At 48.3% G+C, this 26,704-nt stretch overlaps 1 protein-coding gene and 1 non-coding gene across 2 annotated transcripts in view; both read left to right on the top strand.

The window, feature by feature from the left end:
* LOC142574594 (uncharacterized) overlaps positions 1 to 24,020 on the top strand; it is a gene marked incomplete at its 5' end in the record, with an annotated part of 54,033 nt that extends 30,013 nt beyond the window's left edge. The window contains 2 exons of the mRNA XM_075683642.1: positions 3,038 to 3,369; positions 23,032 to 24,020. Of these exons, the coding sequence (XP_075539757.1) occupies positions 3,038 to 3,369; positions 23,032 to 23,865 (1,166 nt within the window). The remainder of the gene's footprint in view (positions 1 to 3,037; positions 3,370 to 23,031) is intronic.
* On the top strand, positions 10,650 to 10,844 carry LOC142576849 (U2 spliceosomal RNA). Its single transcript, XR_012826981.1, has one exon. It is a non-coding gene; the product is annotated as a U2 spliceosomal RNA (small nuclear RNA).
* Positions 24,021 to 26,704: the final 2,684 nt, after the last annotated feature.

Raw genomic sequence — 26,704 nt, 5'->3', positions numbered from 1 at the left:
ACGCTAATGAGCACCTGATCGAGAGGGGTGAGTCCCCTAGCACTTCGTCTAGCCTGTCTGTGCAGCAGGAGTTCCCATTTTCCAGGCGAGAATGCCTAACCCGTACCTTCCAAGAAAGACTCTGTAACATTCAGAGCCTCCTGTAGAGCTCGTTCGACGTCGCGTCCGAACCCCCGGGAAAAGTACTTTTGATATTCGATTCCCTTCGCTTCTGGCACTATTCGGTTCATATTTGATTCGGTCTCAAAATTTACTACTCGCCCATTCGCAATTACCAGGAAGGTGAAGCCTGGGTTAGCCTGCTCTGATAACGCTACACAGGGGAGAAGGAAAGCGGAGGCGGAGAAGTGATAAAAGAACATGATAGTGAGAAAGATGCATGCGCACACGTGCTAAGAAATGTGCGCGCTGTCAGGACTACTTTCCCTACTACGCTATAAGTTAAGTACTCATATTTCAATTTGTGCACTTATATTGCAAAAAAAAAAAAAACTCCGAAGTCGATCTATTTCTCTCCGTGAACGTACACGCAGCATCAGCACGAATTGAAACGCGAACAAGAAATAACTGATCAGAGAACATGTTAGGCGCAGTCAAATGAGAATCACATGGGCAATCGGTCCGTTGGTACTTTCTAAGCATCGCGCCATCCAAACTTCACGCTTTGGGCAAGAATTAACACAAGCAAGAATCTTAACACGTGTATCCGAGCGTGGACATGCAACGAAGTATACTAGCCCCTTTCGACTTAATTTATGGTTGTAGTACATGTCCGCCTATAATGTTTACCTCACGTGTCTTAAAGAGTCGATTGCCCTCATGCGGAGAGGCCCGGTTTTTTGAAGGAACACTCAAGAGCAACACAAGTTGAACCGCGTTGGGATTGTGTTGCTGTGCTGAACCGAGCAAATTGTGATTGCACAATTCCAGAAATGCCACTATTACCGCGAAAGGAGATTTCAAAAACCAGAAGCGACGCAAGAAAGGACAAAAAAAAAACGAAATATGGTGTGGCGCCGCCGCCTCGGAATTCGCTCACCAGCTCGCCTGGACGTCACTCATTTTGATGGTGTCCGCGCAGGCACAGTTGTTTTTTCAAACGGTATAAGTTGACTGCGTGGCATACTAATGGAGCCTGAGACTGAACTCGGCAAGCGTCGAGAAATTGTGCTCATTCACGACCGGCCAAATACACATGTGCTTATAAATCAGTAACAAAAACAAATGATTTCTGAGGGGTTCCACGTGCCAAAACTACGATTTGTTTATGATGGACGCCCCTGTTGGGGGTGGACGCCGGGTTAATTCGGTCCGCCTAGGTTTCTCTAACGCGCACCCGACGCAAAGCACACGAGCGTTCTTGCAATGTGTCCCCCCCTCCCCCCCCCCCCCATTGAAATTCGGTCGTTGCGGCCGGGAGTCTATAACTCGCGACCTCGTCGTTAGCAGCGCAGTGCCGTACCCGCTAAGCCACTTTCGCGGGTGAAATCAGTGACGTCACACTGACGTACCAGCGCGAAGGTTACGGCGCGAAATTCAATTTGACCTTCATTCTCTCTTCTAATAATAAACCTCTTTCCGCGAAATTAACGAAGATAGATTTGCGAACGAGTTCTTCACGTCGCCAGTAAGAACCTACTTAAGTGTTTCTCTTAAGTGCTCCTTTAAAGCTCTTAAGAGGAGAGGAAGATTATCTTCCGAGCAACTCGGGCAGGGTGGATGACGCTTTTAGCCCTTTCTGCTTTCTCTTTTACCGCGGAAGCGGTTTTGCTCGAGGTTTTATTTCACGGAAACTAGGTCACCGCCGGAAACGGCCCAAACAGGACAGCTCACGAGTATCGAGTCAGCTATACGTATAGCCGTCTGTACTAACCGCGCAGATGTGACGCGGCTGTATTAACGCGATAGCGTTAAGGAGCGCGCGCGTGTCGCAGGAAATCCGGCGTCAGCGTCGGCGTCCCGCATCGGCGTTTTCTCGGCGGAATCGCGACGCGACACTACAAAAGCTAATGAAATATACTCACCGTAACAAATATACCTTTTCGAGCGCGTCATTCCTTTAATAAACCAAAACGGTTCATTTAGCTGTATCCGTCGTCCTAAGGCGAATAATGGCTTAATTTGGCTCTTTCGCTCGTTTTCGTAATAGAATGGCCGCGTTTGTCGCCGAACGCCAACGAGGCTTTTGAGACGCTCGTCGTGTCACCTGAGAGCTTTGTCATGGCTTTGTGGCGTTTGAAGGTTTACGTGTTACGTGGTCGCTCGTGGCGTCATGTCGCGTCTCTCAGCGGCGAAATGTTCTATTACATTTTGGTCCATGCTCTCGAAATGTGTTCTTCTATCATGAGTATTACGCACTTCAGTGCCATATACTTGGAAACACATATATTAGTGTATTAGCACTTGGAGTGTCAAAGTGGAAAAAAAAGTGTACGTGTGCGAAACCGGTGAGGTGGTAAAAGTAGCCAACGGATATATACGTGTACGTATAGTTGCACTTCGTTCCTCGAAGAGGAAGAACGCGTGTCGAGTGAGCTCCTGCTGAAGAACACTTTGTAATGTGGTGATTGCGATTTAAATCATGGATCCAATAGCTCAGAAAAGGTGCGACGTAACGCTAACATATTTGTCTCGAATTTACCGCTAAATCGCCACTGAAAGTATTGTGACTATATTGACTGTTTTCGTGGCCCCGCGGTGGCCGGAGCTTCTAGGGAAACTTAGTTTGGTTCCACCCGCCACATTGGGCTAGCGGCTATGTCGTTGCGCTGCTAAGCGCGGGGTTGCATGCAGGTTCAATTACCTGCAGCGACAAAAAAAAAAAAAGAACACACACACACACACACACTCGTTTACCGTGCATTGGGGGCACGACAAACATGCCCTGGTTAAAATTATTCCGAAGGCCCCCTCCCCCCCCCTTCTCTACGGTGTGCCTCATGATCAGATCGTAGTTTTGGCAAGTCGTAAAATCCCAGATTTCTTTTCCTAATTTGGCGCGGAAATCAAGTAGTCGTAAATTATTTTCTTTCTTCAGTGCCCCAAGCCCCAGTGCCCAAGGCCCCAGTACCCCAAGATCCAGTGCCCCAAGACCCAGTGCCCCAAGACCCAGTGCCCCAGCACCCAGTAGCCCAAGCCCAGTGCACTCCGGAGCTGCGTCGTACGAGACCGACGCACACGCTGTGCAAGCCTCCGAACCCGGGGTGCAAAATTCACTACAAGGGCGTAAGCGCGGCTGATCGCTCGCTCATCCTGAATCTGCATAACAGCTACCGGAGCCAAGTCGCGCAGGGCCGCCTGCAGGGATTCGCGACGGCCGCTGACATGTACCGACTGCGCTGGGACGACGAGATGGCCAACGTGGCGCAGGTACGTGGCCGCTCGGCGGGGATCGTTTAATTAACACTCGGTATCCTGTATATACACGCAAAGAACTTCAAGTTTCAAACGGTTGCAAGAACAGGCGCCGGCTAATAGGGCTGCGGCATGCACGTTGTTGCAGAGAAGTTGCCCGGCCAGTGACACCGTTTGTTTATTTGTTTTTTAGGAGCCTGTAATTTGGTTTACTTATTTGAATCTCGTGAACGCATTGCGCATGTGATGTCGGGCAATGCCCCGATTCCTGTCGTGGGCAGCACATACAACGGTTATAGTGGTACGCTTAAATACGTAAAGTATAAAGAAAAATTCTCCGGGACATATCTCACGATACCTGTCAACGGTGATGCCTTAAGCAGCGAATCAATATAAGCGACACAACATATATGCTCACCGTAAAAACGAGTTATGTAAAAGGCGCGTACTGCCGCGGAATTCCTCGTTCGTGCTTCCCGAAGAACAGTCGGCGCCATCTTGCGCCGCTGCCGCGAAGCCTGCGGGTGACCTCCGCAATGGGCGTCCCGCCGGTGCGTTTGAAACCTGAGAAACGCGTCATGCGGCAACCGGGGCGCCCCTCTCGCGTTTCCTTCAAGACCCGCTGCGCCATCTAGTGGCACGGTCGGGAAGCCCGCGCATGACCTCCGAGACGAGAAGCGTGGCGCACAGGTGCCTGTTGATGAGAATTCTTCCCTCGCGTGCCGCACACTCAGTGGTACACACTCCGTGATCCAAAGTTGTGAGAGGTTCATTGAATAGCGGCACATAGCCAGTGCACGGGTGGCGCAGGCTGCTAAAGCGTCGGGTTGCTGTCCATGAGGAACCCTTGTAGCGTGGGTTCTGTTCCGATGAACATCGGGAGAAATTTAATGCCACAATCCCAGTGGCATACACCTAGTTACCCAAGTTGGCGTCGGAGGCGCTCATTGAAAAGCGGCACACTCCAAGTGGGTGTAGAAGCGGTACCTACTAAGTCCCCCAGCTATACATACATGCTTACATACGTTTGTTTATTCCCAAATTCTTCAGTTTTCTTACAGAAAACCAAAAAGGTCAGGATGCACACTCCATTCCATACGTAGCAGTCAACGCTGTGAAAGTTACGCAAGAAGTTCGGTCAAGAAAGGATATCGCTCAGGGGCTGTGCCAGGGTTCTTTTCTTTCTTTTTTTTTTACTGTGGGGGCACCCACGACAAGAGGGTTCCTTCAGGTTGGCAGGGAGGCTGGGAACTTATGCTTTGTAGTTTCCCTATGTTTAAATCTCTCCCACTTTTCTCTCTTATCTTTTAAGTGTTCAAATTAATCGATCGAAAGTCCGAGATAAATCTTGTTGTCTGGCGCCCACCTTTGCTTCAGTCGCTCAAAACGTAAATAAACATGCGCGGTGTTCTGCTTAAATAAGTGCTACGTAATATATATCGAGGCTGCGTATGTTCGATAGATGTCAATCATCGCTCAGCCAAAAACATTTTCTCCCACTATCGGCTCTAGGAATAGCAGAGGAGAGTTATTAGTAGAGTTTGCAGAACAGAATAATATGCGGATAATGAATACCTTTTTCCGCAAGCGGGTTAGCCGAAAGTGCACGTGGAGGAGCCCGAATGGTGAAACTAGAAATGAAATCGACTTCATACTCTGCGCGAACCCTGGCATCATACAAGATGTAGACGTGCTCGGCAAGGTACGCTGCAGTGACCATAGGATGGTAAGAACTCGAATTAGCCTAGACTTGAGGAGGGAACGGAAGAAACTGGTACACAAGAAGCCAATCAATGAGTTAGCGGTAAGAGGGAAACTAGAGGAATTCCGGATCAAGCTACAGAACAGGTATTAGGCTTTAACTCAGGGAGAGGACCTTAGTGTTGAAACAATGAACGACAATCTCTTGGGCATCATTAAGGAGTGCGCAATAGAAGTCGGTGGTAACGCCGTTAGACAGGGAACCAGTAAGCTATCGCAGGAGACGAAAGATCTGATCAAGAAACGCCAATGTATGAAAGCCTCTAACCCTACAGCTAGAATAGAACTGGCAGAACTTTCTAAGCTAATCAACAAGCGTAAGACTGCGGACATCAGGAACTATAATATGGATAGAATTGAACAGGCTCTCAGGAACGGAGGAAGCCTAAAAACAGTGAAGAAGAAACTAGGAATAGGCAAGAATCAGATGTGTACGTTAAGAGACAAAGCCGGCAATATCGTTACTAATATGGATGAGATAGTTCAAGTGGCTGAGGAGTTCTATAGAGATTTATACAGTACCAGTGGCACCCACGACGATAGTGGAAGAGAAAATAGCCTAGAGGAATTCGAAATCGCACAGGTAACGCCAGAAGAAGTAAAGAAAGCCTTAGGAGCTATGCAAAGGGGGAAGGCAGCTGGGGAGGATCAGGTAACAGCAGATTTGTTGAAGGATGGTGGTCAGATTGTTCTAGAGAAACTGGCCACCCTGTATACGCAATGCCTCATAACCTCGAGCGTACCGGAATCTTGGAAGAACGCTAACATAATCATAATCCTTAAGAAAGGGGACGCCAAAGACTTGAAAAATTATAGACCGATCAGCTTACTGTCCGTTTCCTACAAAGTATTTACTAAGGTAATCGCAAATAGAATCAGGAACACCTTAGACTTCTGTCAACCAAAGGACCAGGCAGTATTCCGTAAAGGCTACTCAACAATAGACCATATTCACAATATAACCAACCCTTATATATAGCTTTCATTGATTACGAGAAAGCGTTTGATTCAGTCGAAGCCTCAGCAGTCATGGAGGCATTACGGAATCAGGGTGTAGATGAGACATATGTAAAAATACTGGAAGAAATCTATAGCGGATCCACAGCCACCGTAGTCCTCCACAAAGAAAGCAACAAAATCCCAATAAAGAAAGGCGTCAGACAGGGAGATACGATCTCTCCAATGCTATTCACAGCATGTTTACAGGAGGTATTCAGAGACCTGGAGTGGGAAGAATTGGGGATAAAAGTTGATGGAGAATACCTGAGCAACTTGCGATTCGCTGATGATATTGCCTTGCTTAGTAACTCAGGAGACCAATTGCAATGCATGCTCACTGACCTGGAGAGGCAAAGCACAAGGGTGGGTCTGAAAATTAATCTGCAGAAAACTAAAGTAATGTTTAACAGTCTCGGAAGAGAACAGCAGTTTACGATAGGTAGCGAGGCACTGGAAGTGGTAAGGGAATACATCTACTTAGGGCAGGTAGTGACCACGGATCCGGATCATGAGACTGAAATAACCAGAAGAATAAGAATGGGCTGGGGTGCGTTTGGCAGGCATTCTCAAATCATGAACAGCAGGTTGCCACTATCCCTCAAAAGGAAAGTGTATAACAGCTGTGTGTTACCAGTACTCACATATGGGGCAGAAACCTGGAGGCTTACGAAAAGGGTTCTGCTGAAATTGAGGACGACGCAACGAGCTATGGAAAGAAGAATGATGGGTGTAACGTTAAGGGATAAGAAAAGAGCAGATTGGGTGAGACAACAAACGCAGGTAAATGACATCTTAGTTGAAATCAAGAAAAAGAAATGGGCATGGGCCGGACATGTAATGAGGAGGGAAGATAACCGATGGTCATTAAGGGTTACGGACTGGATTCCAAGGGAAGGGAAGCGTAGCAGGGGGCGGCAGAAAGTTAGGTGGGCGGATGACATTAAGACGTTTGCAGGGACAACATGGCCACAATTAGTACATGACCGGGGTAGTTGGAGAAGTATGGGAGAGGCGCCCTGAGCCTGAGTTACGCCCTCCAGTGGGCGTAACTAGGCTGATGATGATGATAGTGAAACTTGTTTCTTATTTTTATTTCTTTTAGATTGAACTAACTGGAATTTGTAGTTATTTGGCGTGCTTTCTATGCGTCATTTAACAATGAAAGGATGTCAAAAAAATTCAGTGCCATTCCACTCTGTGCAGGTCGATGATCATCGAAGTTGTGTATGTGGGCCCCTTAATAGCGAACTGGGCACTGCACTGCGTCAAACTCCGTATGCACATAAATGGAAGGCGAGGCGCGACTATAGTCGCTTGTCCACGATGTTGAGCCTCGGAAGATGATGGAGCACCGGGGGTATACATACCTATATGTATTGTTGCAAAAGGCGGCACGACAACTTTTACTAACGAATCCCGGCACGCAGAACAGACACGCATTCCACTGCACTCCGAGGGCACACTGCTTCACCGTAGCCAAGGCAATCGTGCGTTGGTTGACGTCCCGCAGTGCAGCAATGTTTGCGAGGTCACTCGAAAACCACAAGCGGCCACACAGAACACAGGCCACACAAAATTGTTTCCGCACAAAACTCTCTCCTTCGGTTATACGTACATACATACTGCGAGACAGCTGTTAAGCCTCAACGGTTTATTGCGCAGGTCGCGCTCTGAAGACGATGACGCTGGCCATGATGATGAATATATACAGATGAAGAAGATGAAGAGGTTATATAATGCTCACACAATTTCTCCCGCGCGTGGAAGCGGCTAACCTGGCCGCTGGTTATGGGGGGAAACGTCGTATGAAAGGCTTTAAACGAGAAACATGCACAATCTCCATGGCACGGCAGCGGCCGTCCAAAGGCGGAGCAACTAGAGTGACACGATAGTTAACTGGCACCCGCCGTGGTTGCTCAGTGGCTATGGTGTTGGGCTGCTGAGCACGAGGTCGCGGGATCGAATCCCGGCCATCGCGGCCGCATTTCGATGGGGGCGAAATGCGAAAACACCCGTGTGCTTAGATTTAGGTGCACGTTAAAGAACCCCAGGTGGTCAAAATTTCCGGAGTCCTCCACTACGGCGTGCCTCATAATCAGAAAGTGGTTTTGGCACGTAAAACCCCAAATATTATTATTATTATAGTTAACTGGCGAAGTCTGTTCCCGAACAATGTAGGGCCCGATAAAATGCGACTGAAATTTCTCGCACAATCCAGGAGCGCGAACTGGGGTTCACAGTAATACTTCGTCTCCAGGGTGGAAGGAAACGACACAGTGAGATGCATCATAGCGAATTTTGCGGTCTTGCTGACTGGCGTCAGTGTTGAGGCGGGAACGTTGGCGACACCGGGCAATGCGGGAAACGAACTGCTCGCACATTGATTCACACATTCGGCTGTGGCACGGCCTTCGTCAGAATAAAAACGAAGGCCGTGCCACGGCCGAAACGTTAAACCATTAAAAATGCAATTTTCGTAATTGTGCCCATTCGTTTCTTCAAAACACACACACACACACACACACACACACACACACACGCACACACACACACACACACGCACGCACGCACCCACACACACACACACACCCGCACACACGCACGCGCACGCGTGCGCGCACGCATTGTCGCGCCCATGAAGGGCGTTTATAGTCAAGCCGGGTAGAATTAGACGCGATGGCTTTGATAAGTTGAGCGCCTGTCGAGATTCAGCCAGCCAGCCGCACGTCGTCTTCCTCGTTCACCTCTCTGATGCCCGCCATACTGTTTGTTGAGGCGTAAACCCACTACGCACGTAAGAGAGCCACATTTCCCTCCGCGCAGACGAAGCCCGCCGAAGAAGTCAAACAGGCTGTCGAGAAATAAAGGGCTTTAAACGGGCGACATGTGAAAGCTCAGTCCTTGCTGACCGTCGGCCATTTGACGTGAGGCGTGCTATGCGGTAAGTTAATTCGCTGACACGCTCAGTAATAACATAGGGTCCAACATAGTGGGCCAGCAGCTTTTCACATAATCTACGTTTCCTGGTTGGTTTCTTGAGCCACACTAAATCACCAGCGTCATATATCAGTTGTCGACGTCGGCGGTCGTAACGTGCCTTAGTGGTCTTGTGAAGCAAGAGTGCGCAAAGAAGCAAGTCATCGGGCTTCTTCAGCAAGACAGGTCTCTGATATACAAAGATTATCGTGGCTGGAAAACGGGAAGATAGTGTCTAGTGTATCACGAGGTGGACGATCATAAAGAAGAAAGAAGGGACTGTAGCCCGTAACTTCGTGCTGTGAGGTGTTAATTGCGTACGTAATGAAAGGTAGGAAACTGTCCCAGTTCTTATGATCTGACGCAACATACATGGACAGCATGTTAGTAAGAGTTCTGTTCGTGCATTCCGGAAGGCCATTTGTTTGTGGATGATACGGGGTGGAATGTCGAAAACTTGAAGCGCCTAGACGAAGCGTCTCTTCGACCACGTCTGCAGTGAACTGCCGCCCACGATCACTGACGATGAGTCTTGGAGGTCCATGTCGGAGAATGACAAAACGCTGCAGAAAAATACCCACTTCGGCTGCAGTAGCTGATGGTATTGCAGCTGTCTCACAGTAGTGTGTCAAGTAATCAGCACACACGACAATCCAGCGATTCCCATCAAATGACCGCGGGAAAGGACCGAGAAAGTCGATGCCACCTTGCTCAAAGGAGTGCTGAAGGTTGGCACTGGATTTAGTCGATCAAGAGGAGCACTTGTCGGACGCTTGCGACGTTGGCACTCGCTGCAGCTGGACATGTACTGGGTGGTCGTCTGGCGCATTTTAGGCCAGTAGAACCTTTCTTGAAGGCGGTAGAGCGTTCGCACAGATCCCAAATGACCAGGTGCTGGATCGTCATGCATAGTGCGCATGACGGAGACATGGAGGCTGTCCGGGACCACCAAAGGATATCGTGGGCCTGTAGCAGAATAGTTCTTTTTGTAAAGAACCCCATCACGAACGCAGAAAAGAGTGGATGGTGCTGATTGCCTTGCAGTAATGAGCAGTGGTTCTAAAGTTCTTTTTGTTGCTCGACCTTCAAGGTATTTATATTAGGAAATCCCGGCTCCCGTGATGCGATACAGCGGTCGACGTTGTCCGCGTCGCAGTCCGTCCTTGGAAGCGGCATGCACGAGAGGCAGTCAGCGTCGGCGTGCGGGCGGCCGCTTTTATAAGAAACGATAAAGTCATATTCCTGTAAACGAAGTGTCCAACGCGCAAGCCGGCCCGACGGGTCACGGAGATTAACCAGCCAGCAGAGAGAACGATGGTCTGTGACCACAGTGAAGGGGCGCCCGTACAGGTAGGACCGGAAGCGCTGTACTACGAAAATCACTGCAAGACATTCTTGTTCTTCGACGGTGTAGTTACGCTATAGTTATATATACACACACCTTCACGACGGGACCGCCGTCCGGAGGAGCCGGAAAAAACTAAACACGCGTGATGTTTCTACGGTACCGCCACCACGGGAGAGCGGAAGGAAAAGAGAGGCGATACGCAAGCACTTGGAACGCCAACAAAGTGGTGAAAGTGGTTAAAATGAATTATCTGTCATCATCAGCTTCATATCTGATACGGGTTGTATTTGGACCCAAGATATAAACTTATTTTTGCAGGTTGGCGGAGTGCTTGAAGCCTGCTTCACCTCTAGCGCGGGTCGGCCTGCAGTGGTATGGCACTATCTTCGGAATCAGCCCACGTTTTTGGTCTGCGGACATCGATCCGCTGGAAACTAGCAATATACAAAAGGACTTCTTCTTGGGCAAGTTGGTTCTTAGATTTCCTCGGTATACTTTGTGGCGCAAAATACATTTCTTGAAAAAGGACAGAAGAAAGGAAGACAGTGAAGCGCCAATTTGGCGCTTCACTGTCTTTCTTTTTTCTGTCCCTTTTCAAGAAATGTATATTGCGCCACAAAGTATACCGTGGAAATCTAGCCATATACAGTTTCGCTGTAAAAAGCGAACATTTATTTATGCATGTTCAACACACTCGTCCGAGAGCACAACAGTGTTGCGATACGGATACCAGTCGCTCGACGGCTAAAACCTTTTAAGAACAGCTTGACTGGGCTCAAGGCCTTCTAAACACATCAGAGTGAATAAGCTATTTCAGCAACTCAGTAAGATATAAATCAAACTTTAGCATATTCAGACAGCAGTGGTTCTGCTAAGAAAATGAAAATGAAATGATATCGTTTTGACTCTGCACTGACAGGTTTTTTTTGGCGGCAGGAGGTGTCTGGACCGCCGCGGGCACTGGGTAGGTTAACCTGGTAGACCCTTCGCCACGGTCGCGACGCCTCTCCTTGCTGAATGAGTGGCGGCGCGCCTCTTACAGTAATTGCCGACTGGCGGAGGCTTTGGAATGAAGCAGGGTCTAAAGCCGAGACCAAGCGTACGCTTGCGGACGCGCGCCAGCCCGTGTCCGCGCTCCTAGTGCCTGCCGCGCCTCGCGAGTAATGGCGGTTTGCACCCACAATGACGCGCGACAGCGCGCGCTCATGCGCGCACGCTGGGTATAAACTGGCCTCACTCACACACGCCTTGGCAGGGGCCACTTCGTACTTTGTTATCGACAGTATTTAAAGATGCTTCGATATCTATAAACGTAATTGTTATATTTTTATGGTTCTTCGATCAGCGCAAAACGGAAAGAATAACCATTTTCTTGTATGATATAAAACTGCTTCACTGAAAGTTGAACGTTCCGCGCCGTAGCTGCGTAGTCAGGCGCGCCGACGCGACGCGACACAACGCAAGCGCGCGGAGAGGAGCTGTTCCCCGAGATCACGCCGCGTTTCGACGCGTACGAGCCATGCCGCACCGTCTGCACATGCGTGGATGCGTGAACGCGAGCTTGCGCCCCTCCGCAAGCGTACGTGTGGTCTTAGACAACAGTCGAGGCGCGTGGCCGAGGCTGTACTGACGATGCATGCGGCTACAGAGCTACTGTAGCAGGCATGTGAAATGCAGACATTTGAAGGCGCCGCAGCGATCAAAGAAGATTCTTTTCTGAATAACCTGACGGATACTTGCACAAATATAGGCTTCATTTCTTTTTTTGTCATCGGCTGAACAAATCGAACCTGATGTCGAAGCGAAAACCTGCTACGCACTTCAAGCTGTAGGCTGTTGCCGCTTAACCGTGTGACGCGATTTGTGAGTAGCTGAGAGCGGCCGCTCCATGAGAACATATACATTAGTGGCAACATTGTTCGCTTTGCGTTGTCTGCGTTCTGGGTTCGGTTACACTACACATGAGCGACGTGACTGGGATTTCCGCATGGCCAAGGTTCAACTCTGCCCAGTACCCGAGCGGAGTTCGCATGAAAAGGTATTGAAACCGGCTCCATATGTGAACATCCATGATTTCGAGCCGACGCTGTTTGCTGTGCTTGCGTTTTGCCGCTTATGCGCCGCATAAGGACGACACGTGTATCCCGCGTACGTGTGCTGCCTTCAGTTACACAGCACTCGCGGTTATGCGACCTCTGCACGGTATTCGCTGCCGAAGAGGCCTGTGAGCGGAAGGCACCTGAAAAAGCGGCTCTTACATCCAAGGCACGAACTTGCCGGTTCACGCAAGGGAGCACTATGACGTAAAACTATTCCAATATATTTTTATTCTAATCTCCTGACGTCAAATTTTCGTAACCGCCGACACAAGCATCGGGTGGTGGTGACCCACAGGGTTGTCTGAAGAGACCAATCAAACGCTTTCCTCGATCACAGGCGGTCGCTTTTGTTTGCTTGAAAAACAAATGACATTGAGTACATTGAGCGGCTTGTCGCACCTAATTGGCTGACAAGAGGCGAGGAGCACTGAGTGGAGAGGGATTCGATGGGGCCGAGCCACTGCATTGAAAATCGATAACCGGATGAAGAGAGTGGTGCCGGCGTCTGCGATTGGTCCGCTTTCCCTCACTTAGCTTGCGGTGGCTGGTCGAAAATCGCGGCGGCATGCAACGGAAGCTTAAGAATGACACTACAACGGATCCTCAACAAAGAATTTTTGGTTGAACGAGGTCGTAAACGTGTCGAAAACGCTCGAAAACGTTACACGGCCACGCAGAAAGCTTTATTATACGCAAATAAACCCATGCTCTCCGGCAGGTGCTAGTAGCCAGTGCCTGAATGATTGGCGGCAGCCATCTTTTATTCCTTTCGGAGCAGGGCAGCCTGCCGCTATTCAGAACAGTCAGTTTTGTTCGGCATATTAATGCATCTTTAACGCGTACACGTCACTTTGACGCGGTGAGTTTTCGCGGTTTTGTGACGTCGCGTGACAGGCAGATGAATTGCGTGCAGCCCGAAAACTCTTGACCAATAGCCGAGGGCTAATGTTGAAAAGTCGTCGAATCAGAAATAACTATTTTTCTTTTTTTCGGTCATATCATGCATAATCAGTGTGTACACGTCATATCAGATGGGGAGCTATCGCGGTTTTCGTGACGTCGCGTGACAGGCAGGTGAAGTGGGGGTGGTCCCAAAAACTTCTCGACCAATCACAGAAGGCTGACTGCCGAATTGGAATAGAAAAGTTTGGAATAGCTTTACGTTATAGCGCACCTGTTTAGAACCGCTGGAACCATCTTTATCTTATTGCGGCAGTTCGCGCTGTATTTCAAGCGCCCACTCCATCACAAGCGCGAGGGTAATTGCTTGTGATCAGAAATTTTGTTATAACAAATTGTCATGCTGAAGCAAATTGTCACGCTGAAGTAAGAGGCGCTGCCTCCAGATTATAAGAGATGAAAACTGACATTTTGTTTCATATCGTCCACCTTGGGTCAGCTTTCCGGCTATCTTAGGGAGGGGGTGGGGGCAAACGGGGGGCAAATGGGGGAGCAGGCGAAAATTTGGAGGGGGGGTGCCCCCCCCTCGTGTCCCTCCTGGCGCCGCCCCGGTTATCACTCCGCGTGTTCCGCCCATGGTTCGTTGCGCGCCAACAGCGTTCGCTCGCGCGAGTACGCACGTGAGGCTCCTCGCGACATGTTGAAAATAAATAACCTGAAAAGAATGACATAAAATAAAAACGACCTAAAACAACGCATCAGCAGCCGTGCACCACAGTGGGTTTCTTGCTAAGGATTAAAGCTTTGTTTCATTCACTATTGAGCCTCTATAAAGAACAGTTGCACACATTTGCGGTCAAAAGGCATCTAACCATATCCACTTGCGAACGAAGCCCCCCCCCCCCCCCCCCACTGCACTAGTCTGCAGAGTGTTGACTGCTTTGTAGGGAACGGAGTATTAAGGCGTTAGCATTCGCCTGACTGAGGCCGTGACCCGCGCGCCATCTCTGTTCCAACGAAGCAAACATTAGCGCAGCGTAAGAATAAAGCGAAAAAGAAGAAAGGAGGGGTCAGTATTAAACAACATGGGATTCAGAAGGCGAGATGGAGGGGAAAAAATGATACACTCCGATCTAGGTGAACTAAGAAGAACGATGTACAACCTGAAATACATGAGCACACACTTAAGCAGCACAGTCAACAATGAAAAACTGTAATGAACCATATTTGTAGTACAGCTTTTTCAGTTTTTAACCTAACGATTCGCAAAAGTACGCATTCGGGAACAAGCATAGGATTCAGGAAAGAAAAGCAGATATAGTTCATTACTACGTCTCACATATGAAAACGCTACAGTATTGATTGTGTTCAAGCTGGCCGGTATAAGCATTTCCAACGCAAAAACACAGACTTTGCATGAAATTCGCACATGACACCAACGAACTATTTTCAGTTATGTATTTTTGTTTTATACAATCTTATTGAAGGGGATTGTTTTAATTGGTCTAACAGTTTCTTGTTCCAGGAATATTGTGCCTCAAGCGTTGCGCGCCATAATTAGTTCTAATCTTAGGTAGTTAAATTCTAATTGGTTCTAATATAAGGTACTTCTAATCTTAGGTAGATAAGCAAACGAAAATTTCGGTCTGTGGTAGTTTCGAGATAGACCCATAATTTGCCTAGTTTTCTTTAATTTGCGTAAATAAGATCTTCTCTAAATAAGGAAACTTTGGTGTAACTAATTTACACCTAAACTTATATGGAGATGTGGTTTCATTGAAGCGGATGCGTTCAAGAGCACGAACAGCTCTCTTATGTAAGAGTTCTGGTTTATTTAAATCGGTTGTTGCAAGTCCCTGGTCAGTAAGCGGTATTGTACATGGGACTGAATTAAAGCATGACATATAACCGGTTCTAGTTTGCTGGGAATAAAAGAGCTTATTTTTCATTGTGGGCCAGCTGTTCGACAAAGCTTGTTTTGGAGGGGGGATGTGTGGTCATTTCACGATAAGTATTCCTGAAAAAACATGACTAGGAACTTTATACTGCTCGTCTTTTCGAGCACTGCGGCGTGAAAACTCAGATTACATACTATTACTTATATTAATACATACTTACTTACATGCATACTTAATACATACTTAATTATACATAATACATTATGTATAATACATACTATTACTTATATGCGGATTTCTAGCTCTGGCGATTACTTATTTTATTTTACTTATACTCAGCTGTAACTTATTTGCATCTAATTATATTGATAGTTCTGTTAGCCATATATGAGCTTTTAATTCGGAATCGTCCATACAAATGTCTAGTATTGAATGCTGGTACATACATACATACATACATACATACATACATACATACATACATACATACATACATACATACATGCATGCATGCATACATACATACATACATACATACATACATACATACATACATACATACATACATACATACATACATACATACATACATACATACATACATACATACATACATACATACATACATACATACATAGCGTTTGGAAAGTGCGTGAAGTATCCTAAGAATGCTAACGCATGTCGCCATCGCGTTGTCTTCATTCCGTTGTCGTCACGCTGCCGTCGTTATACCATCGTCATCATTGCAGAACCGTTATCTCATTGTCGTCATGTCGTGGTCGTCATACCGCCTTTGTCATTTCATCGGCGTCGTTCCATCGTCATCACTGCGTGGCCGTCATGCCGTCACGGCGTTTGGAGACCTTGGAAAGCGAGTGCCATTCCGAAGTGGGCCGATGCTGGAGTCAGTGTATGTCGTACATAGCCGAAGCAAAAAGAAGTCTCGGAATGACCACTACAGATTTTAAATAAACGTAACTTCAGCAATACGGCGTGTCGCCACATTGCTTGAATGCTGATCGCAGCATACCGGCGACAGTCATCGTGAAATGGGTTCTCCGTGATATTTTGTGTCTTTGTAGTAGAGCGGCACACGCCTACTGGCACATACCCAGTGACCCAAGTTGGCATCAAAAAGGTTCATTCGGACTGAACGATTTGCGCGCACCCAGTGCTCCAAGTCGGTGTCAAAGAGTTTCATTGAAGATCGCTACATACCCAATCCCACAATCCATATACAGTGACCCATGTCTGCAGGAAAAACGTTCGTTGAAGAACGGCACATGTGAACACATTGCGGCATACTCAGTGACTCAAGTTGGTACGACGGTTGGTTTCGATTCTTCAGCGCAGCCAGGTCAATGCTCTAACCACTTGACCATGCATGGACTACACAGTGACACAGGTTGGAAAAACGGTTACGTACAAAACGTACATGCATACATAGCCTCCGGGAAGTCCGTGAAGTGTACTAAGAATGTTGACGCAGTTAAAATTCCAGCAGAACCCATCTCCCGATGGAGTCTGACGTTAATGGGATTAGCACTGAAGCAGTCTGATGACACACCGTAGCAACACCGCCGAAGCTTGTCATGTATGGCGCGCGTATACAGGCAGCCTGGCTCTCCTTTCGCGCTTCTTGTCTTGACACCTGTGCCACCTGGCGGCGCCATCACGAAGCCCGCGTGTGGCGCGTTTAGAGAACAGTGTCTGAATATATATGACGTACGCGTTCGGTTACGCCTGACACTAGACAAAGTTCAAAGTCTTTAAAGCGAAAGCTTTACTGGCCGCGAGCTTGAGATTTCGCCGTGGTGGTGCTCCGAGGAGGCACATGAAATCACAACGCGCGCCTCGCCGCGGATATTTCTCTCTCTGTCGTTCCCTAGTCACTACTGCGCACGCGCCACTAGTAGCACCGAGCCACAGGTGTTCCACCACTGCGCAGCGTCGCGCCTTGCCGCCTCCGTCGTTTGGTATGACGTCACACGCGTTCCTCGTCGTTGCGCTCGCCTCCACTCGCTTCGCCAGCTGCGTCGCATGACTGATAACATGTCGGAGGATTGAAAAGGAGAGCTCGCGTGTGCCGCAACCACAGTTGAGGCGGCAGTATGGACGGCTACAATTCTGATAAGCAGAAGGTGGCCTGAAATCGATATCGGAACGAGATGAAGAGGAAACGAATCGCCCAGGAAACAGACGAACAGCACGCCGAACGACTGGCTAAACGCCGCAACATAGCTAGACAACCACACTAACCTGGACTTGCAATCAAGATTAACCAAGGCTACCATGATATGCCTTAGCTTTCGCTACGTATATCCTGGCATAGCCTAGCTAAGCTACTGCCAATTTTTTTTTTTGTCAGAGAAGAACGGCACAAGCACAGCGCTACATACCCAGTGACCCAAATTGTTAGAAAGGTTGGTCTCGAACCCTGCTCCCTCAGCACAGGAACTTAACGTGCTACGCATTCGACCATGGACTACCCAAAGACGCAGCTTTGAGGGAAAGCGGTCAGAGACACAGATAGACAGATAGCCCCGGAAAGTGTGTGAAATATGAAAGAAGGCTAATGGAATAAATAAATAAATAAATAAATAAATAAATAAATAAATAAATAAATAAATAAATACACACTACTGATCGCTGCTCTTTGAAAGCCAAGGTAGGAGTGGTTGACAATAAATGTTAGCTTTATCTTAGGCTGCAGGTGCTCGCAACTCAGCGGCACCTGAGAGCGGAAAAAAAAGAAGATATAAAGAGAGAAATAAAAGCAACCAATCAAATTGTATAAATGAACCTGAAAAAGCAAGCGAACATAAGGGTAAAGCACATTTATTTCCGTGATCCGCGTAGCCGTCGGCATGTAGAGCCCATCAGTCGGGCGAGCTAGGAAATTCCGAGTGTCATGGTATTTAGTACAGGTCGGTCAGCCGGCGTTGTCCTTGGGATGCCGACCAGACATGTCACGTGGCGTCGCGCCTCACTTAGCCTCGCATGCACGCCGGCGGAACGCGTCGTAACGCAGTGCGAACCACCGAAACGTGAAACTCTGTTGCCGCATAGAAACAAAAAAGAAAGAAAGCTGGGTGATGCGGACAGACAGACCTCACGCTCGACGCCACGTGACTTGGCCTGGAAAGATTCACGCTCCAATCGCAAGCCATGCTCAGCAAAAAAAGTAAAAACAAGAAGATAGAGAGAGAGAGAGAGAGAGAGAGAGAGAGAGAGAGAGAGAGAGAGAGAGAGAAAGCAGGGACAGAAGCAAGCTCGACATTGCGCGCAGTAAAGGATCACGAGACTTCCGACCAGTATCAGTTACAGTTAGGATTTCCAGACGAGACCGGGGCCGCTGCATCAGCATCGGTAGCTATAGGTGTTGCTATGAGATCCGCCTTAATAACATAGGAACATTCGCAACACACTCGTTACATTAAACGTGGTTGTCCCAATAATAAAAGAATGCATTTTTCGCACTATAACGGAAACTGTTGCGCTCTTAAGTAAAGGCACGAGCCGAAAGCGCTTCCATGTTGTGTTTATATCTTCTTAGCTGATTTTAGCGCAGACGTTAATAAACTTGTGTACGTTCGTCTTAAACACCGGACGGCTTGTTAAACATGCCACCGAACGACACATGACGCCACGAATTGCGTATGATTCGCATCTGCAAATATTGCACTTAAGTAATTTTAGTGCGCTCTAGGCATTCCGAGCATCCTAATTCTCGCGGCTACTGCCATTATTTAAGGTCAAGGTGAGATACCGTAACTTAAAGCGCCGGTTGAATTTAAAATGGGAAAATAAACACGTTTATGAACTTTGTCCCTTTTAGAGTGCACCCTCTCTGGCTTTTCCTCGATCACTCAAGTTCAACGCAAAGATGAAAAGTCAAGCAGACGTGCCGTTTTCATCGACCTTGCAGTTTCTAAAAAGCAGGCCACCTCGTCTTAAAAAAAATTGGAGGACGCTTAAGCTTCGCCTTCAAGAGTTGAACGCGACAGCGTTCCCGTCGACCCGCCAAGGGGTGTAAGACAATAGGCTACGGCGCAGCGACTACGCGCCCCGCATCGGACGCGGTGAGCGTCGAGCAACGCAGCGTTCGGCGCGACAACGAAATGTGCGCCTGAGCAAGCGACGCACGCCTGAGCCTTAGAAACAGCTCGTTTCTAAGGCAACACCGCGTTCACTAGAGGCGCTTTTGTACCGCTTTGAAGCATCGAACTCGTGGCTCAGTGGTAACGTCTCCGTCTCACACTCCGGAGACCCTGGTTCGATTCCCACACAGCCCATCTTGGAAGTTGCTTTTTATTTATGAAGTGCCTGCCATGATTTATCGCTCACGGCCAACGCCGCGAACGCCGACGCCGACACCGACGGCGACGACACCGGCTTTTCTGCGACACGAGCTCCTTAACGCTATCGCGTTAAAATTGCATTGTTCCTAGAGCTGAACTCCCGTAGTTGGCTTCTCAAATGAAGGCTTTAATAAGGACGCTGGCAGAAACGCGTCGCAAAGCGCAATATCGATCATGAGTGTTTTCTTGCGGAAATTTCGAAGGCGCGGTGATATCAGCCACGTTGAGTGCTGTTACAATATTTCATCTAACTGAGCATTACGGACAGCAGAAGAAAACAGTACACCAGCAGATGTGCACATCGGCGCGTCGTCAGCGAGCTTTTTATATAGATCTGTGCAACGTTCTCCCTGAAGTACCGTACCGTCGGTTTTCATCGCCTTTTGTCTTGGAACGCAAAATTCATGCGTTGCATCGCATTTCAAACGAAATCTCATCCATGTGATCGAAAGATCTGATCATACGATGCGCACTGAGCCAGCCACGTACGCGACCTGTTAAGAACGGCCAGCTGCATGGCAAGTTTGCCAGCCAGTTACGCCAGTGGTGGCAACCTCATCTTGGAATGCCGCCGCCAACCTCTAGCCACGGCGTGGCTAAGTCGACTTTGTGTCAGTATCAATACGCGCATCCTCCACTCTCCGTCGCTTCAGCTAGGATGCGTTGTGACTGAAGGAGTTCGACGAAGCAGCCTTTGTGCGCAACACGACAAAGCGGACCTGATATCCTATGGGCGGGGGAGCTGCTGCAGGAACACCGACGGACGCTCCTTCCCACGCACCGACCAAGACGCAAGACAACGCGCTACCCGGAACGGCTCCGAGTTCTACGAAGCCCCTCTGACGTCGGCTCCGGACCATTGCACCTGTGTGTATGCGTGTGTGTGTGTAAACCGTGCCGCGGAGAGGCGGCTAGTTTGCGATTACTAAACGAACGTTCGCGTCGCCTTGTATCACGGGAGGACCGAGTGTTTAAAAACCGCTGTTGTACGGATGCTCGACACACTTCTCTTAAGCAGTCATGTTGGACTGAGACACTCTCTCTCAAGCAGTCATGTTAGACTGATATAAATACTGTAAATAAACCCTTATTCCTCGTTCTCGATGAGAAGCAGTCCTTCCCTTCATCAACGTCCTCAGCGTGGATAAGTTGGACGACGGCATGGGCCAGCTACCTTCTGATTCATGCCCGACTCCAATCTGGACAACGGATCACGAGCGATGGGATTGAACCCCCAATCATAACAGACCTCATTCCTGCTGCTGCTTTGTCTAAACTTCATGTTTCAGCCAGAAATAATGGCTCGCCATCTGAACGCGAAGGCCCGGAGCTGCTTTTATGTAAGAAACATTTGGTGTAACCGACGCCGAAAACTTATTCGGCTGGCGTCTATACGTACCTTGCTTGTACAATTATATCCCCGCTGTCCGGATACCTTTTGAAAGGAAGCTTTCCTTGCCTCTTCCTTCGATTTTTCCATTGCTGCTGCTGCTGTCTTGCACGCTGCGCAGGAAGGGGGCTCAGAGCGTGTGTATACATGACAGGAGCGCGGCAGAGGCGAAAGGTGACGCCAGAAACTCTTTTGGACTTCTCCGTAGCGTCGTATGTGCACAATACTCCCTGGAGCTCCCTGGGCGTCACCACAGAACCCTCCTGACAGCGTAATTATCCGCGATCTCCCGCAATAGCATTGCAGAAAATGCATCGCTCGCCTTTGTACAAACGTGCAACAGTTCAGAGGGGAAGTAGATAGAAAGGTAGAGAGGAGGTAGGGAGAGGAGGCGAAGAATGGGGTTGAACTTACGCAGTTACGAAACGGTGCCTTGCAACTCTTCGATCACAGCTTGCATGCGTGGGGCGAGGGCAGGATAGGGAAAAAGCGACGCAAGAAGGAAAGGAAACGACAGCTGGTTACCGACAGACTGAATAAATTTAAGTTCAAGGAACAGTGCGGTACGTTTCTACCACTTCCGAAAAATAAGCGCCGTGCAAATTTGTATTGCGGACGACGGACGCAGGGCGTGTACACGCAAAGCCACATTAAAGCACCGTAGCGTCTTGACGACACCACGGAAGCGGCCGCACCTCAAATCAACACGTATGCGCCCACCGCTGTAGCTTTACGGCTTTGGCGTTGCTCGAGGTGGCGGGTTCGATCCCTACTACGGCAGCCGCATTTCGGCGGAGGCGAATCAGAAAGACGCTCGTGTACGTCAAAGGTGCATGTTAAAGAACTCCAGGGGGTCAACTTAATCTGGAGTCCGTCACTACCGCGTGCATGATAAACCGATTGTGATTTCGGAACGCACAGCCCGTAATTCAATTAAGTATAACACTGTGGCCATGATGCCATGTGCCACGTGAGGCACTGACAATGGTAACTACCTCGGAGGTTATGAACAATGACGCGCAAGAACGCTGTGCGTTCCGTGTACTACGTAGACAAACAACAGTGCCGCACACAAAGTAACGTTTACCATCAACTCACCAATCTCATTTTGTACAGAACGCTGAATAAATTTAATATTTATCGTGCACGTCAGCGCAAATTATCGTCAATCAAAGCAAACAGCACAGAAAGCTTCGTTTGCAACGATTCCCGCAGGTGTTGGATCCACAGGGCTTTTTAGAGCTCAGCTCTCAGGCACCCGTTCCCGCGGCAAGTGTCGGCGTTGCCCCTCGTCACCGAGCTAATGAACACAGCGCAGGATAAAAGCCCACGCCGAGCGCAGCGGAAGGGGAAAGACGGCGATAACGAAGAGAACGCGAGGAGGAAAGTGAAGGAAGAGGGTGCAGCGGAACCATATAGTGTATATTAAGGTTGCTGACACGCTTGAACGAGTTTTCAGGTGTGGTTGGCTCAGCAAACCAATTAATAATTAACTGACTATATCAGTTAGGTGGTTACCTAAATAACATTTCATATTTTTTATACGGACGTTCTTTTCATAGTCACTAATAACGGTGAACAAGTTGTTCTAATTTTTTTTTTCACGTGCAACTGTGTTTGGACTTCACGGCGTTAACCATTGTCCTCGCGACACGTACAGTCGCGTTTAATATGAGCTGCAACAGGGTGCCTGTGGTCGAAGGTGCTCTGAGAGTTAGCGCACGAAAAATCTATTTAGTAATTGCCAGTATTTCGAACGGTATTCCCCAATTTTCCCTATGTGTTGGCGCCGCCATGCACTATTGGAGCCCCTTCGACCACAGGCACGGTGTTGCAGCTTATCTTGAACGCGACAGGACATACCGAGAATATTTTCAAGATAAGACAATATGCTTACAAGTACATCGAATCTTCTTTTCCTGTTTTTTTTTTATGCGTGCGACAGGCACTCTCTAACCAGTGTACGGAGCCCGGCGTCGTGGTCGACCACGACGACCCGCTAGACCGCTCTACGTCGCGCTTCAACCTGACCGGCCAGAACCTAGCCAAGGTAGTGCGAAGATGGCCTCCTCCGAGGCAAAACTGGACGTTCATCATCGACTCGTGGTTCAACGAGTACCAGTACTACTCCCCGGGCGACGTTCGCGCGTACAACCCTTACACGGCGCGGCACACGAACTACTTCACCCAGATCATTTGGGCCAAGACTCACCACGTCGGCTGCGGCTACGTCAACTTCAGCTTCGCCGACCCGAGCGCCACTCCCCCGTACATGGAGATCTACGCCTGTAACTACGGCCCGGCCGGAAACTTGGTCAGCGTGAGGACGAAGCTGCCCATCTACGAGGAGGGCCCCACGTGCAGTGCCTGCCCGGCCAAAGCTCGCTGCCACCAGGACACGGGTCTGTGCGGCGGTGCGGGGCGCGGTCCTCGGCCACCGCCTCCACCGGACCCTCCGGCTGGCAATGTTCCCGATCCGCAGTCAAAGCCTAATCCAGTGACGACTCGGCCTGGCGGCGGAGGTGGCGGCGGAGGTGGAGCCACAGGCGGGCAAAGTGGGGACAGCCCGGAAAGCAGCAGCAGTTCCGGAAGCTCTGCGGAGGAAGACAAGCCGTCCATCTGGCTACCCTTGATTGCAGGCTTAGTCGTGGTGACGGTGGCGCTGACGTGCTGCCTCTACTTTGCTTTCGCGCAGAAAAAGAGAGACCAACCGCAAGAGCAGGCGGCACCCGCAGGGATGGAGTCCCAGCTGTCGACTTCGTCGACGGCGGCGTTGTAGGTCAGCGGGGGCAGTTTCCAAAGGCTGTCCGGGGATGAGACGTCGCTTTGTCCCAAAGCGAACTGGCATGAGCCGTGCGTAGCTAGTCTTGCGCGATGTACTTGATCTTCGCTTGAGTATCACGTATATTTCCATCTGTAATTAAATGACTGTTAGCCTACTCGGATGTTATATTACGAGAGCCCTTCTCTATGCCTTGTGTTTTGGGTTCATTTTTCTTGTTAATGCAGCCGTTTAAGCGCTGCGATACACGCTTGCGTGTATATCTGACATACACGCAGAACCACGACTCGATGTTATGGCACGAATGGGATTATAAAAACACGCGCTCAGAGTATACAGCGTCCTAACGTCGTTCGCCACGTTTCAGTGAAGTGATAACGAAGCTAATTGAACGTGTATACCGCATACGCTCCGAAATTTGTAACATTAGTTGCACGTATAGTCTTCGGATAACTCTTCTTTAAATCTTATCATAGGGCTTTGGTTTTGGTTCACAGTAATCTGGTCGACGCGTAATGAGGCCAGTTTCATCACTGATCCAACAAGGTCTTCTTTGCTGCCAAGTGTGTCGCAGTCTAAAATCTTTACCAATTGCAATCTAAGTTAGACCCGATTAATTTTGTTTTATTCTAATAGATATTGAAACAGCCGATTGACACTCCCCGCTACGTCTGCCTTCCACCTTGTTGTACCACTCCGAGCGCGCGCGCGCAATCAATCAATCAATTAAACAAACAAACAAACACACACGCAAACATACACACACCTTTTTATTAGGCTCTGGAAGGCTAAACACGAACCCACCATCCTTTCACAAATTGTCGCTTGCTGTTTTGAATTGTCCCTGTTAGATAGCTTGCTACTTCTTCAGGTGGTATAATCAACCTGCAAGCAGTTTCTAATATGCCAGGAATTATACAGTGGCCTATAGTTGTCAAATTTTCCTCATCAACACGTGCTTCTCAATGCCCACTTTCATTCCACTCGCAAGCCCCGAGAATGTTAGTCCGCAGGCGTCGTTAGGCTCATTCAGCAACCGTATAGCTACGTATAGTACCGGTTTGAATACAGAAAAACATCTTGAAGGGGCAGCGCGATATGACGAAGGCAGAAGGCAAGAACACACAGGATAGCGCTGAACTCCCAACTAACTTCATACGAAAGCATACACAAACTTATGTACACAACCTATAGGCACGTGCTCTCCCATCGATGGCGTCATTATCAGTGCGCAGGCACAAAGGCAAAATCCTGTAATCTAATGCTACACTATGAGGCGGCTTCAAAATTCAAATTTACTGTCATACAAATTTACCGATGGCATGCTTACACAACGCGACACTTTTTTCCTGATTTAGTAGGCCTCAATAATCTCCCTTGTGGTCTGATTTCTATGTGAGGAAAGTATTGTGGTGTTTTTATAGATTGAAGTGCACCCATGCTCAGAGCAATGCCGCGCGACATGTGAATAGGCATTACCCGTTAGCGAGCGCCTATGCTCAGAAAATGAAATGTTCAGGCAACGATCTGTTTGGCCGATACAGACGTGCCCGCAGGAAAAAGGAAGCTCGAAAACAACTCCCATTCTACAGTGCACAAGGGGGGACGTATGCTTAACATGAGTAGCATGAGTGGAGGCAGCCTGGGCCAACTTCTTATCAATCTTACCACAGATTTTGATCATCAAATCAGGGGCAGAAAAAAACAACCTTTAGATCAATCCTGCCTGCTACGTTCCTGAGGCTGTGTCATAGTTTATGTACGTACATATGGAATTACAACCAGTTTTTTCTTGTCGGCAGGCTCTGAATTGTTCATTATTGTGTTTGCTCCTAATTTTACACGCTTGACAAGCTTCTGTATAGTCATGCGGATAGCATGCTTTTGAAATCCTGCCGCTCTCAATCGCTCCAGTTGTTTTAATAGACTCAGAAGTCTGGTGAAAACACGTTTTCGAAAGTGCGGAAAATAGAACCGAAAAAGTAATGCCAGTTTTTACCACCTTCGTATCTGCGGCGCGAAACGTTAAAATTGGTTTTTCGGACCTTGGGCAACACACCCAGCACACATGCTTATCAGTTAGTTTAAACCTCGTATCTAAAAATTGTAGCTCGTTCTTACCTGGCACTTCATGTGTAAAGTATAACCCTGAGCCACATTTGTGGAATACTTGAAGTACATCATGAACCATTTGCTGAAAATTAGTACTCTTCACAAAGATCAGAAATTCATCAACATATCTTAGCACTTTGATTGTTCGGTCATCTAGGTTACTTTCTATGTTTCTATCAACCCTACATAGAAAAATGTTACTACCGGAGGAACCTTGGAGCCAATGCAAATGCCAGATTTTTGTCGGTATAAATTTCCTTTCCATTCAACAACAGTTGAAGCTAAGTCAAAAGAGAGAATCTCGAGAAAACTGTTAACAGATACACCACAGCTGCTGGAAAATTTGAGCTCATCATTGTCCTCGGTGATACTAAGTTTAACACTTATCATTAGATCGTCATGTGGAATTTTGTAGTACAGACCTTGAACATCGATGCTAGAAACATTACAATCGCCAGGATTAGATTGATCGAGGAAGCTGATGAGATCATCCGAGTTTTTTACCACAAAAGGATCTCTGATCACCAATGACTGCAAATGCCTTTGTAAGTAACCCGAGACAACCCACTGCCACGTATTCTTTTCCGTGACTATTGCTCGAAATGGAATGTCAGACTTGTGGGTCTTTGCTGAGAAGAAATTATCCAAATTACGACTTTTTGCCTTTTTTGCTAATGAAGCTAGCTGCTCAAGGTTGTGGCTGTGAAGCAGCGACACTGCGCGC

Source organism: Dermacentor variabilis, chromosome 3, assembly GCF_050947875.1.
Source record: "Dermacentor variabilis isolate Ectoservices chromosome 3, ASM5094787v1, whole genome shotgun sequence".
NCBI classification, from domain to species: Eukaryota; Metazoa; Arthropoda; class Arachnida; order Ixodida; family Ixodidae; genus Dermacentor; species Dermacentor variabilis.
This window is presented reverse-complemented; position numbering and strand designations above follow the sequence as displayed.